The 14,648-nt window shown below is 40.1% G+C and overlaps 2 protein-coding genes across 4 annotated transcripts; one reads left to right on the top strand and one right to left on the bottom strand.

The window, feature by feature from the left end:
- The first annotated feature begins 786 nt into the window (after positions 1-786).
- lxn (latexin) lies at positions 787-7,081 on the top strand. 3 transcript variants are annotated; one of them, XM_044204095.1, is made up of 7 exons: positions 787-933; positions 4,061-4,228; positions 4,325-4,387; positions 5,123-5,297; positions 5,605-5,741; positions 6,172-6,234; positions 6,739-7,081. In XM_044204095.1, the coding sequence occupies exons 1-7, from the start codon at positions 787-789 to the stop codon at positions 6,853-6,855; spliced, it is 870 nt and encodes a 289-aa protein (XP_044060030.1). In that variant the 3' UTR covers positions 6,856-7,081. The 3 variants fall into 3 exon arrangements, with proteins under 3 accessions (XP_044060030.1, XP_044060031.1, XP_044060032.1); XM_044204096.1 differs by lacking the exon at positions 787-933 and adding an exon at positions 3,653-3,809; XM_044204097.1 differs by lacking the exon at positions 787-933 and adding an exon at positions 3,820-3,955.
- On the bottom strand, positions 1,359-14,622 carry gfm1 (G elongation factor, mitochondrial 1). Its single transcript, XM_044204080.1, has 18 exons — positions 14,166-14,622; positions 13,872-14,024; positions 13,630-13,762; positions 11,521-11,725; positions 10,543-10,659; positions 10,101-10,251; positions 8,995-9,149; positions 8,758-8,842; positions 8,520-8,657; positions 8,120-8,221; positions 7,921-7,977; positions 7,692-7,829; positions 7,142-7,224; positions 3,041-3,203; positions 2,764-2,908; positions 2,483-2,643; positions 2,313-2,366; positions 1,359-1,634 (listed from the first exon to the last, which is right to left on the bottom strand). Exons 1-18 carry the CDS (start codon positions 14,238-14,240, stop codon positions 1,503-1,505), a joined length of 2,247 nt encoding a protein of 748 aa, XP_044060015.1. The 5' UTR covers positions 14,241-14,622; the 3' UTR covers positions 1,359-1,502.
- Positions 14,623-14,648: the final 26 nt, after the last annotated feature.

The following is a 14,648-nucleotide window of genomic DNA, read 5'->3' as shown; positions in this document are numbered from 1 at the left end:
TGCCTCTCCTTCCTCGTTCATCAGTTATCAAGATAAGTCAGCCAAAGTCTTCAGGCTAACAAGAATTGTAGTTGACAAATCAAAAGCTACTAATAGACCTGGTGAGATTGTTTATGTCAACTACTGTTTCCAAGGTCAAGAATAAACTTTGAATCTCAAGGGGAAATATCTTTCCCCTTTTAATTTTCCTCTTTTATCAAACTAAACATATTGTTCACAAAATATTTCTATTTATATATATATATAGTCTGATTGTGATGAGCCTACTTTTCTAGCTGTCCTCTTGATGTTGCATAACTCTCCTTTATAATCTAAACTGTGTAGATTTTGCATTTTAACTACCACAGATTGCCAGGACATGGTTAATGTGGTCCTGCTCCCCTACATTTAATCTAGCAGGTAAAGCTGCAACCCATCAAGCTCAAATATTAATCACAGCTGCTTCATGAGCACCAGCTCTAATGAGATAACTGTTCCTTAAACTGATCAGTTCTTCTTTTGAGAGTGCTGAAACATTTAGGGCCTGACAGCTTAAGTGAGTTGCATGAGAGCATACGAAGAACAGAACCAGATAAAGTGGAGCAGTTTGTTTAGTTAAGAGGACAAAAAATAAACAGATCGTGCCAGGAAGACAGCAGTATCTGGACAGTCTCTTTCTCCGCTTCCCCTCCCTCCTCCTCTGTTACATAACTCCACACTGACAGGAGGGTCATTTCCCCGCCTGCACTCTTTCACAGAAGTAGTGTTTTCCTTTTCTCTGGCATCTGTGTTTTACGGCATACTATAATGAATTTGAGGATCATCGTGGTTCTGGCTGTGTTAGCTGGGGTAACTGGGAGCCCAACGACCAGACCTGAGGCTGAGTCAGCGGACGTGTCGGCTCATCCCAACAGCGTACCAGAGACAGTGGAGGAAAAAGAGATCTTTGGACAGGTGAGAATGAACTCCCTCAAACGGCTTTGGTGTGTAATCGTTTCACTTGTTTTGTAGCTAATCAATTGCACTGCTCATCCACACAGAATGGCGCTGTACAAGAAAACCGTGGGGTTCCACGAATCAAGTGTTTGTAAGAAGTTGTTTGAGACACAAATTATTTTACACTTTAAAAAATATATATATATATATATATATATATATATATACATATACTTTGTTGCAATCATTGTTACATCAAGACCATTCTGTACATAGTACAAAAGCCATTATAAGCTCAAGTCAAAACACTGAGCTTTCCTTACCAACCTCCATCTGGCTGCAGGGCCAAGAGGTTAAATGGTGCTAAAATCAAGGTAATAAATATGTTTTCCAACGGGGTCAAACATTAGGGAGAAACAATAGCTTAAACTACAAGACAAAAGTAAAATGTCAGTTTTTTATGGATCCACAAATTAAAGGCTTATTGTCGAGTCTCGAATGATGATGGGCAGAAAATGTGTGTGAAGATGAGGGACGGTGGTCATGTCACAGTTCAATAGTATACAGTTGGGTATATTTGACAGTTTTCAGCTCTTCCACTTGTTCTTCTTTGCAGGCAGCTGCCCCGTGGCCTCTAAGTATTTGTGGATGAGTTCCTCTTGTGTGGATGGCAGGCAGGGCTGGTATCTGCTGTAGTCCATGGTGTACTCCCCTTTTCCCTGAATAAACAATGATCGAAGATGTTAGCTTTTGAAATTATAATGTATCATGGAAATTGTCTACATTTTAAGTCCTCTGTAATGATGTAATTTCCACTATTATTGTACTTCCACTTTACCAGGTTCAGTTTGATTTCTTCACTAAAAACTTACTGAACAGTTTCCTCTGACAGAGAGGAGAGGAGCTCATCAGTATGCTGACACTCTCCTCTGAGTCTCCTTCAGTTATTACTGTGAGCTCCCAGTAATACAATTCTGCCTGCAGAGTGTGATTTGTGGCACTTTATTTGCCCCAAGTTTAACCTCACAGGCTACATAGAGGATACTGCCCTTCTCTCTGATTGGTGGAGGTTGTGCCAACAGCCTGAGAGAGACTGCAGACAATATCAAGCCTGGAAAAACCCTTCAAATTCCTGCAATAATTATTTAATTAATATTTTTTATTTACAGTCAATATTCTCCTCAACAGATGCTAGAATTGAACAAAACACAATATTTATCTATCACAAAGTATTAGCTCTCTATTAGGGAAACTTATAGATTTTAAAGAGAGCTAGTGTATTAATAACACTAAAACTGGGGTTTCACTTTTGAAATCAAACCTATACCCTTTGTCCTCTGAATGCTCACCATGATCTGTGCTATAATGGACTACAGATATAAAGTGTTTGAACTTACTTCAGTACAGGAGCGTAGTTCTGTGGCGTAGCCGAACATGTCATTTAGTGGAATCTGTTGGGAGAAACAGGCTGAAATTAGTCAAATACAAATGGTGGTGAAGGATGAGAGAACAAAAACTGTAAACTAAAAGACTGTAGAGACATACTGTATGTGAAAACTGGACTCACATCAGCGTACAGAGTGAAGTATCCTTCAGCTCCGTCCTGTCCTGTGATAACACCATGCCGGCGGTTTACACCAGCGATGACTGTTCCCTGAAACTCCTGAGGTGCTACGATTTCCACAGACATGATTGGCTCCAGGATGGCCGTGTTGGCTTTTTCCATAGCTGAGGAGAACACAGTGAAACCAGCATTAATGTAAACAACAGCGGTGAAGCCAACACAGAATAAAATGAAATGAAACAGGAGGTCAGATCTAACACAACCCATCATCTTGTAACCCTCACCTTGTTTTAGAGCGCCCTCTCCTGCACGGATGAAGGAGATCTCATTGGAGTCCACTATGTGATGAGCTCCGTCTTCCAGGAGGAATCTGACTCCTGAGATCTTGTGCCCGCTCAGGGGTCCCTTCTCACAGGCCTCCCTGAAGCCCTGCAGCATGATGGGAAGAACCAAGAGATGAAAGACAAGCGAGTACATAGCTATTGTATTACTTTAAAGATATTTCACATCTATGTAGCTGCACTTTTGACCGTGACTACGCAGCAAGTTAGGAAAATGAACCTTTTCAACTGCTGGTACAAACTGCTTCGGGATGTTGGTTCCAACAGTCTGGTCTTCAAACTCCAGCTTGGTGTGATGCTCTGGCTCAAGAGGCTCAAGGACTCCTATTACTTTACCGTACTGCCCAGAGCCGCCAGACTGCTTCTTATGAGTAAAGTCAAACCTACAGAAAAAGGGACAAAATATCCACACTGACACAGCAAGTCAACCAAGCAACCATTAACCTTGTTTATATTTTTGGCATGGTGTATATTTTGGATTTTTGATATCCGTTTATTGATATTTTATATTTGCACTCTTTCCTACTTGTACTGAAACTGCTGCACAACAACAGTCAGTCCCAAAAATACACACCCTTTAGAGAACACTAATATAGGTGGCGCTATAACTGCAAACAAAAAAACTAAACAAAATTCAAATTTGCTCTTTTTGATAATTACATGTACACAAGTCCAAACAAACACCATTTTTTTAATATATATACACATACACATACATACATACATACACTCACTAATTTCTTAGGAAAATTTTATTTCAGTTCGACTACTAAAAAGTACTACAGGTATTAGTGCTGAGAAAAAAAGAGGTCTGTCTCTTTAAAAAGGGGCAGTCCTCAAAGAGCTCTAGTGTCAGGAAGTGGGAAGTAATCTTTCCATTTGCATGAGGAGCAGCTGAGACTGAACATTGGGCAGTTCACCGGCAGAGAGTTGCAGCATTCCAAGATCTGACTCCCTGATTTAATTCATTATTCAGCTGTACACCTACAGTACGTCTTCACCCTGTACTCTCTCTTAGACGTCTACATATTTGCTTTCCTTCTCCTTGTGTCTAAGGCTTTTCTTATCTAGAGATGAACCGACCCAAGACAAACACGCCACCCTGCTGACACCTGAGGGTCAAAGTCCTTCAGGGGTTAGAAGCCCATCCCAGTTCATTACAGCAGCTTCTTTTCCGATTTTTGTTTCTTTCTTTTCATTATTTTCTCTCTCATTGTCTGTACTTTCTCTGGAATAACAGCAAAAAGTATTAGCGGAAGAAGAGGCTGTGATGGCGACTGGAGAGCTGAACCCCAGTCACTACCCTGCTCAGAGGGCAGCCAAAGTGGTCCAACACTACCTCAACACCCGCTACGGCTCTCCATACAGGCTGTTCGGACTGCAGAGGGTCCTCAGCGGAAACGCAGAGGTCAGCTAAATTTTAACTGTTAAAGTTTAGTTTACAGTGAAGGGACACAAGTTCTAACTATTAGCAACTACGATTATTTCTGACTTCCCTTTTTAGGATGTGGCAGACTCTGGAAGAAAGTATCAGCTGGAGATCTCGGTGCAGGAGATAATCGGCAATGTAAGATATAATTAATTATCACACTGAGAGACAGGGGCTTATCATGCGGGTCAGCCAAGAGTCCTTCAGTCTAGAGTAGCGTCATTAAATTATCAGAGTTTTCACAAATGTGCCTTAGATTTGGTTTAACTTCTGAATTAGTTAGATTTTTTGGCTTACAGGGGCATTGTTCCTTAATCAAAAGAAAAAAAAACTGTAAATAAGTCAGTTATTCCTGCCCAGATATTTAAAAACACCCTAAAATAGACTAAAAACTATTATTTAATGACAAATTTTGCTCCAGATATTTCAGATATTTGAAAACCTTTGACCACACTGATTTACTTTAGTGCTCATTTGGTTTGTCTGTAAAGACTGTTTTTGCATCTAAATTGACTTCTCAAATAAAGATAGACATAATCTATGGTTAACTGGCTGCATTTACCCTCAACATTTCAAGAGTTAATGGCATTGCATTCATATTGTGCTTACAGAAAGATATTTTAAGCAAATCTTAGGCATTTTGTGGCTGTGCAGCTGAATAATCTCTGGCTTTAGAGTGAGCAGGTCTGGCAAGATTTAACTAAACAGCAGATAAAAAAGGAGGCAGTGTGGTGCAACATTGACTCACTGGCTGCCATGGTAACATCTGGACTACACCTTTGCTTGGTATACTCCCCTCCGCTTCTTTCTTATCAAACCTGCCAAATATGCCTCTTTTTAATCCACTGTCTCCCTTTTTTAAAATTCATCCAGACTACAGGGAATGTCTCTGCAGAGGTTTTGTTTCCGAGGGGAGAACAGCAGCGCTCAGCCCAGGTCCGGGCCTCGTGTGAGGAGCTCCTTAAAATCAACACTAAAGCTCAAGAAGAGACATTGTACCAACAGTACAAGACGAACCAAAGCCTGCTGTCTGCACAAAATTTACCTGGTATGTACGATTAAACACACTCTGCGTACTATTGCTCCTAATCAACTTATTGCACAACATCGGCTGTTTTGAAATTGTGGCATTTTGGGATTTCAACACAGTTAAGCTTTGTGGTTTTTGAGTGAACTCAGTGTTCCTCTTAACAATACTAACACAACACAAATGACTGACTGTTAACCCTGACAGTGTAATCTCCTGTATATTATGAGCATACACCGTATGTTTACATGACATGATGTATGTGGCATAATCAAGCACCTTGCATACATAAACTTCCTTCATAACACACTGACGTTCTGACCAACAGATAGCTACGGTCACATTGAGCCTGACATGAAGCCTTTCTGGCACCTGGGCATTGTGGCCTCCAGCTTCGTCATGCTGAACGAATCCACTGAAAACACTCTGTACAACATGGCTCAGGTGGCCAACATCACGCAGCTGGTAGGTTGTTTTATCTGTTGTTGGCTCATTAATCCACGATTGATAAGTAGGGTCAACGTTGTCTCAGTTACTATTTTAATTAATGTCGACACGTATATTAAATTGGATAATTTTTCTCCCTTTTAAAAGGGCGCAATCCATGATTAATGTACAGCACAGTCTACAGTGCATGGTCCACATTCAGCTGCAGACTGTGAAAACTAAAAAAGAAGAGCTTCGGCACATTAGAGTCTGCACGATTTGTTAAATTCAGTAACAAGTTTTCGGTAATAGACCTTCCTCAGGCATACAAGGCAGACCAAATATTCTGCCATGATGTAAAGTTTTCTGGCAGAAGGGAAGCAGCACAGCAACGGAGGATGAAGTCTGTAACATTTGTATTGGACTCGGTTTCTATCGTTTGGCTTTATTTTTTGCTTGTCTGCTGCAGGCAACTGAGAACGACCAGCTGAAGTTTGACTGTCACATACTGCTGCATGAGATGGTGTCCCAGGTAACCACTTATTATTATTATTATTATTAACTTTTTTAATATATTTAAAAATGATAATATCAAGAGCTGCATCTCACAATTATTTTCATCATCATCCTAAACAAATATTTCAATTTATTTATTAAATTGATAAAATCACTGATGGCTGCTACAACGTATGTCCAAAGCTTGTCGTAATATTTCTTGTTCAGACTAATATATAACTAAAGAAAAAAAAACAGCAATTTAATAATTTTACAATGATTTTAATCAGATAAGAAAGCTAATTTACAACATTTACTAGTCTGTAAACGGTAAACATATGCTATATTTCCTTGATAATAACTAATAATCCAAGAGCTACTGGAACAAAGAATAACTCCAATAAAGTAGTGGATCTCCACGGTGGAACTGGTCTGGTACCAGTTAGTTGAGAAGAACACTTACTCTCATGCTAAATATGCACTATGTGAGGTTTTACTACCGGATATCTCGCATTAATCTGACAATCTGTTATTTTTGCAGGAAATCATTCACTGGAAACTGCTGTTCACCTGGTCTCCTCCAGAGGGAGTTAAAGTGCTGCAGATGGAACAGCTGCCACACTGCCATGAGTGTGAAAAAACTCCAAACACAAACTAAACTGCTGACATTCATCACACTGCCATAACTACCAAAACAACATCCTGTATTTAAACTTTGAAGCATAAATGTGTATTTGGTGATGCTGCAAGCACAAACCTTTGAACTACAGAAAGTTTATACTATCAAAATGGGATGAGTCCATCATCTATAATGATTATATCCTCACATTGTGCTACTTTTGGTTGCTATTGTATTTTAGCCAAAATAAACAGTTTATACAGACTATTGCCTCAGTTTGTGTGTGTGTGTGTGTGTGTGCGCGCATCAGGAGATCAGTACTTACTGTACAGGACTTGTGATTGTCTCTCTGAAAGCCACTTTGGGTTTTCCCATCACACAGGGACAGTTGTATTCCCTCTCCATCCTCTGAAACAACAAACCAAAACAAGAAAAGGAGGAAAACCAACAGAAACACAGGTCAGATATATTAAGTTTAAAAGGGACACTTCCTTCAAATGTGTGGAAAAACCTGTTTTTTTTTTAATGCAGAGACTGATATATTTCTACATTTAATGTTAAGTCTGATATCCTGAGGTTTGGAGATCTCACTGTGGTGCAGCAACAACTCTTTCTATCAGTTACAATTATCCGCAGACAGCTGTAACTTCTTCATAGGGACAGACAAGGAAGTCATACTTGCAAACATACTTGACTTTTTCACATAGTTACATCTGACAGCTCCAAACCTCCACATATCATAACTAACTAGATATAAGGCACCATCAGAAAGAGAAAACATGTCAAAGCATCCTAGAATGTGTCTCATTTATTGCAGGACATCTTGTATTAAACATGCAGAGCATCCTTGAGTTGCACACTATCTGACTGGGTACCTGGGAGTAGATTTCAAGATGCAGCTCGCCCATGCCTGAGATGATGGTTTCTTTGCTCTCTGTGTCAAAATGCACTCTAAACGTTGGATCTTCCCTGGTGAAACGGTTAATACCTTTGGAGAATTTATCCAGGTCATTCTGGTAAGAGGAGAGAAGAGTTAATAGATGTAGTTTAGACTCTAGAGTTGGATTTGTACAGTACGAATGTGTAAATTACAGTATTTTTTACCTTGTTGGCTGGCTTCATTGACATGGAAATGACAGGTTCTGGGACGTGAATAGACTCCTGTGGGACAAAATGATAACGAATGAACACACGATATTCTCCTTATATCTTGGCGGAAAGGAGGAAAAGAATTTCCAAAAGCATCTTAAAAAAGGAGCAGGTTTCTTGCTCTTTCACAGGTGAAAACATTGAAGTTACTCACCATGGAGAGGTTAGCGCTGGTCCTGGATGTAAAAGTGTCTCCACTAGCACAGTCAATCCCAAACAGGGCACAAATATCTCCTGCATAAACCTCATCCACATCCTGAAACCACATGGATAGAAAGGAAACAAATGGATGATGGAAATACATTTCAGGACTGAGTTGATCCAAATCTTTAATAACTGAAATATGTTTCATGTCTTGTTTTGATGCAAGAAGGATGGAAACATGTTAGTCTGGTGTCGCAGGGGATGTGGTTGTTATCTACACACTTGACTGGTGCCGAAAGAGGAACCTAACCATTTTGACCCGTCATGTTCCTCTGATATTTAAACTGCAAACCACAGATGGAAAAGTGTGACCTCTGACAGCCTGCTGACATGCGCTGGCTTGTTCTCACCTCCATCTGGTCAGCGTGGAGACGCACAAGCCTCTGAACCCTGACTTTTTTGCTTGTGCGTGTGTTGTAGATGTATTCCCCCTTCTTCAGACAGCCCTGGTACACCCGCACATACGTCAGCTGGCCGAACCGCCCCGCCTGTTAAGGAGAAACACCACAGGAAACAACAAAGCACAACAGATTGAGACCTTCCTGTTTAGTATAACAGTCGAGATAAAGATAAAGAGTAGTATCTTACCTCCAGTTTGAAGGCCAGACCAACATAGGGGTTTGTAGAGTCTCTTGTAGGGTCCATTTGAATCTTTGATGTTTCGCTTACATCTCTAAAAACAGTGAAAAGCCCACTGACATTAGTGCACAAAGTTTCTCAAGAAAGATTTGAAAGAAAATTGATTCTGATATTTATTTAATTCCCTCTACTGTTACTATTTGAGGAGACTTTGCATACAAATTGACAACCCTGGTCCACACTCACTCGTCATTGAGGATAGCATAGTTTTTTACTTCAGTGGGGTTTGGCAGGTAATCCAGGACAGCGTCCAGTAGAGGCTGGACGCCCTTGTTCTTCAACGCTGTGCCCACCAACACTGGAGTGAAAAGACGCTGCACTGTGGCCCTGCGGATTGCAGCCTGGAAGACAGCGAAGTGACCAGAGATTCAGTGTTGGGCGACAAAATGATTTTTATTCTTCATTCACACACGTTTCACGTCCCAATTTAGATATGCAATTGGAGGAATTCTGAATGGTTTTAAAAAGATCTTGTTTGTTGAGTTGTAATAGACAATGTCGTGTTTTGAAGGAAGACTGGTCAAATTAATTTGTATTTATTATTATTATTATTGATCAAGACTACAACATTTCAGAAACTAAGAAGTCAACTCAGAAGTTGACATTTTTGTTTTTTAATGAAATGTCTTGACAACTATTGGATGGATTGCCATGAAATTTGGAACACATATTCATGGTGGCCAGAGCATGAATCATACTGACTTCTTCTCTGACTTTTCCTCTAGTGCCACCATGACGTTGAAATTTGTGATTTTGAGTGAAATGTCTCGACAACTACTGGACAGATTTCTATGAACTTTGGTACACAGATTCATGTTCCCCTCAGGATGAATTGTAATAACTCTGGTGATCCCATAACTTTTCATCTGGCGCCACCATCGGATAAAAAAATAAAAATCTATTTTTCTACTTTGGTTTAAGACCAAACTAATAATAAACTAACATCCTCATCAGCAGCAGCTGCGCTTTGTGCTAAGTCCTAATTTGCTAATGTTAGCATGCTAACACGCTAAACTAAGATGGTAAGCATGGTAAGCATTATACATGCTAAATATCAGCATGTTAGCATTATCACTGTGAGCATGTTAGCATGCTGATGTTAGCATTTAGCTCAAGCATGGCTGTAGAGTCTTTAGTGTTGTTTACTTGTAATGTCAAGAAATTATTGTTAGTTATTTTAAAACTAATGATGAGTCAACTATGCATCATAGTTTTAGGCAGGAAGAGAGGCGCTTTTCAGAAACACTGAAGGCCTTGTTATAATTTTCTGAAAACCCTCAGATTTCACAAACCTTCAGATCATCATTGGTTGGAATCTTTTCCTCCAAGAACATCTCTCCCAGGATTTCATCAGCGTTAGCCACACACTCCACCAGTTCCTGCCTCCGGCCTTCAGCCTCAGCACGAAAATCTGCCGGGATCTCATCATAGCGGATAGTTTGACTGCAGAGTGGAAGAAACTGTTTGGATCAGCTTCATATTGTTCAGGAACAGAATCTCAGAAGTTGTGAAACAGGGATAGAAATTAACACTTGTTAATTCTACTGTAGCCAAGCTGTCTTCAATCAGTCTGACTTATGGTAAAAACTATTTTATAATATATAGCAAAATAAACAAGAAGTGATTAAAACTTACAAGGCTGTTAATTACAGTGCAGATAAAAAAATAACCAATTTACACTATAACAAAAATGGATCTTCTAATGGTCAAGCTACCACAGGAGGAATCCCTCACCCAAAAGGTCCTTCGAAATACATGCTCCGCTCTTCTACAAGGTCAATGATGCCGCGCATGTTCCCCTCCAGGCCGATGGGGATGCTCACGAAGGCTGCGTTGTGGTTCAGTTTGGTTCTGAATACCAACAACAAGTGTGAAAAAAGGAAACATTTCAAGGGAACAAACATACAGGAAGGAAAACCACAGCTGATTACCACATTGTCTGTGGTATGATGATTTCATGTAATGGCAGCCTGAAGGCCAGACATGACGGTTCAGTCTGTTACTGTTTAAGAACACAGCTGCATGAGTCTGAATCCAGTCTCCCTTCAATTGTTCTTGTATCCATGTCTATTATTATTATTATTATTATTATTAGGTCAGTTTCAGGTGAAACTAGCTATTAACAGATACTCTGGCAGACTCCTTCCTGAGGGCAGGGCTTATGTAACACAGAGTAGCTTGAATTTCTAATTCCCGTCCCATTTTTTCACAATTGAGAATGACTTCCGGATGGGAGCCGAAACGTCTTGATTCTGAAAACAGTGTCCAGATGACTACGACTGAAACCTTTTCTATGATATCCATGTCTATTGTTTGGTTTATCTAAAACTAATAAATAAGCAAAAGTTCAGGAAAGGGATACTGGATGCATGTGGAAGTTACAGTTAAACAGACTATCTTGCAAATAAAGCTGAGAAATATATTGATTTTTATCTATATTGCGATCTGATCTGGAATTTTTATTGTGATATCATGATATAGGTTAAATATAGTTATTTCCCCTGGTTTTACAAGGTGTATTATAAAAGTTTACAAAACCTCTGACTGTTTCTGCTGAGTGAAAGAAACAAAGATACAGTATAGACCATACTTTGTAATTTTAATAAAATATCATCTAAAAGCACCAATGGTCACACACAAAATATTGTATTATTATAAATATTATTATCATTAGGAGTATGGAAGTATGTGTATACTGTGAGTGTACCGCACCTCATCTGCTGCAGGGCTCGGCTGGGGTTGGCGCCCATGCGGTCCAGCTTGTTGATGAAGGTGAGGAAGGGGACGTTGTAGCGTTTCATCTGCCTGTTCACCGTCATGGTCTGACACTGGACTCCTCCCACCGCACACAGAACCAGCACGGCTCCGTCCAGCACACGCAGCGCTCGCTCCACTTCAATGGTAAAGTCAACGTGACCTGGAGGAACAACAGTCCTGGAGCTGGTAAAGAGTCATCATTTTGAACACTTCAGCAGGGCCGACCCTTGCTGACATGGTGGCTAGGACCTGCACAGTCCAGATAGAAGGTGATTTACCAAATAATTACATCACTCTAAATCTAAACCACCATAGCACAAGCTCACCTGTGTCCAGGTAAGCACAGATACCTTGATCACAAGCACGGATGTAACTAATTATATTTTCATCTGTTACATCTGTGTTATAACTTTTTCTGTTTTTTACTTTCTGTAGCATTTCAAAGTGTTTGTTTTTTTTGTTTGCAAGTTTTCTGCCATTATTAAAACAGTAAAGAGTTAGCAATAGGGTCAAACCGGGAACGCTGCAATTACATGGTCTGCACCACCGGAACACCCCACTTTCTGCAGTATTATTTATTTATTTTTTTAAATCAGAATTAGCTTTATTGGCCAAGTATGTGATCACATACAAGGAATGTGACTGGTTTTAAGTTGATCTCAATCAGTGGTGAAATGTAACTACATTTGTCTGACAGCTTTAGTCACTAGTTACTTTTCAGACTGCAATTTTTTATAGTGAAAACCATTTATCTCCAAACGTGGTAATTTTGAATGTGAATGTTTGTGATAAACTGAAGGATGATGTGTTACTTTATGGGTTGAGAAAAGTCTCCTGCTTCTTAAACAAAATAAACTCTTTAAACTCCCCTTGGCTGGAAAATGCATCGTCACAAAGCTACAAACATATGATGATCTTATAGACCATGATGCATTGCTGTAGATTAAACTACCCAACATTAGATAAAGCAGTTAAAAGCAACTCAACCTTAAACATCTACAGCAATAAAATCCAACATACACATTTATGCAGCAGTAATATTAATCCAGAAACCTCATATATAATAGCAAAACACTGACAGGGACCGTTTTCTGCATAATGAGCACTTTTAATTTTGATACTTTAAGTACATTTAGCTGATAATACTTACATACTTTTACTTAAGTAAGGTTTTGAATGCAGGACTTTTACTTGTAATGGAATATTTTCAGTGTGGTATTAGTACTTTTACTTAAGTAAAGGATCTGAATACTTCTTCCACCCCTGCTCTTAGTGTACTTACACACAAATCCAAGAACAATTTACATAGTCAGTGATTACACTTTTACCTAAGTAATTTGTGCATTTAACTGCCGTTGCACATTCATTACAATGTAGAAATGTTAACAGATGAATGCTTCCTCCATTAAAAGTTTAAACTAAGTTTATTACTTCTGCTCAAATAAAATATCGGTGAAATCAAAGCAGCTCTGGTACTTAGACATTGTGATGCTTCTGCACCACAAAGCTATGAAGACGAAACTTTTCTTTCTTGCATCAGACTCCTACATGAAATCTTACATTATTTGATTTCTGTGCCAAATTCACAAGTGTCTTCTTCTTTGAGAATATGCACCACTAAAGCACAATATTACCTCATGGGCCTTTAAGGGGCACTCCACAGATTTTACACAGTTTACTCATCCCAACAAGTTACAACTACTCGGTCTGAGAAAACAGTTGTATGATGTCTTTTGAGGCTCTGAGAAATGAACCTTATTAACGTCACCATCAGGGTTATCTTGGATTGGGCTTGAAGACTACAAATTTGTACCAGAGAGCCTGTGTTACAAACTGGGGGCATTAGGTTTGAGGGACATGGGCATTTACTAGGCAGGTAGGGTCTAACCAATCCTGACCAATCATTTGTCCCCAAACTTCATTGAAGTGCAATACTAAACCATTGGAGTACCCGTTTAAAGACGGGTCCTGCATTATTACCCATTTGTACAGACCCAGATTACCACAAACAGCGGTTCAATAGAGGCAAACTTTGGTCCCCAGGTCAAGTACAACTTTTCGTACCTGGTGTGTCAATGATGTTGATGTTGTGATCCTTCCACACGGTGTATGTAGCAGCTGACTGGATGGTGATGCCTCTCTGCCTCTCCAGCTCCATAGAGTCCATGGTGGCTCCAACACCGTCCTTCCCCTTCACCTAGACCACACGGGAGGGGAAAGAAACCCCCAGCTCTGAATGCTGGACACCTCACCTGACAGCAACAGCTAGATTAATTCACACAAACACAGTCCGTCCCAGCGCTCACCTCGTGAATCTCTGCTATCCTGCCGGTGTAATAGAGGACACGCTCGGTCAGGGTGGTCTTCCCCGAGTCGATGTGAGCTGAGATCCCGATGTTGCGGATCCTCTCGTTGGGAAAGACACCAGCGGAGCATGTCCGACAGCTGTTGATGAGCACCTGTAGAGTTGAAACAAGAGGAAGATCGATATTCAAACCCCTTTTCTGTCTGTTTACCGATTGTGAAATGCAAAGGACTGATGGCAGAAGGTAGGGTAAGAGGAGGTTTGATTAAATCAGTACAACTGCACCTAATGTTACCTTTTTTAGAGTGACACTTCCTGGTGCCAAAAGATGCGTTTTGGCCAAAGACAGACCCGCTTTTAATACTCTCATTTTAACAACTGCTTGGTCGGGCACAGGATTGTCGTAATCCTCCTTTTACACAACCCCCGACTCTGACACCCCGGTGAATGTCACGCCGTGGCCCTGATGGTTGAGGAACGCTACTTCCGCATCTACGGAAAACACGATGTGCCAAAATGACAAATGTTTGCGCGTATTGAAAATAAACGATGCTAATAACACAAAGAGCACAGAGCAGCGAACATAACGTGGTTTGTGAGTGATAAGGGTGTATGTAAAATAAAAGTCAAACACATCAAAGCACAAACTCCAAAATTACCGAGAAAACGCGCATGGACAAAAAGACACATGCTGCCTTCACGTGCTGCTCAAGCAACAACAATGTCAAAGTAATTCAAAATCATGCACAGACACAGTAACTAATCTCTTCTTTTATTC

This window comes from Siniperca chuatsi, linkage group LG7, assembly GCF_020085105.1.
Source record: "Siniperca chuatsi isolate FFG_IHB_CAS linkage group LG7, ASM2008510v1, whole genome shotgun sequence".
In the NCBI taxonomy this organism is placed as follows: Eukaryota; Metazoa; Chordata; class Actinopteri; order Centrarchiformes; family Sinipercidae; genus Siniperca; species Siniperca chuatsi.
The sequence above is the reverse complement of the archived record's forward strand: the minus strand, read 5'-3'. Positions and strand labels throughout refer to the sequence as shown.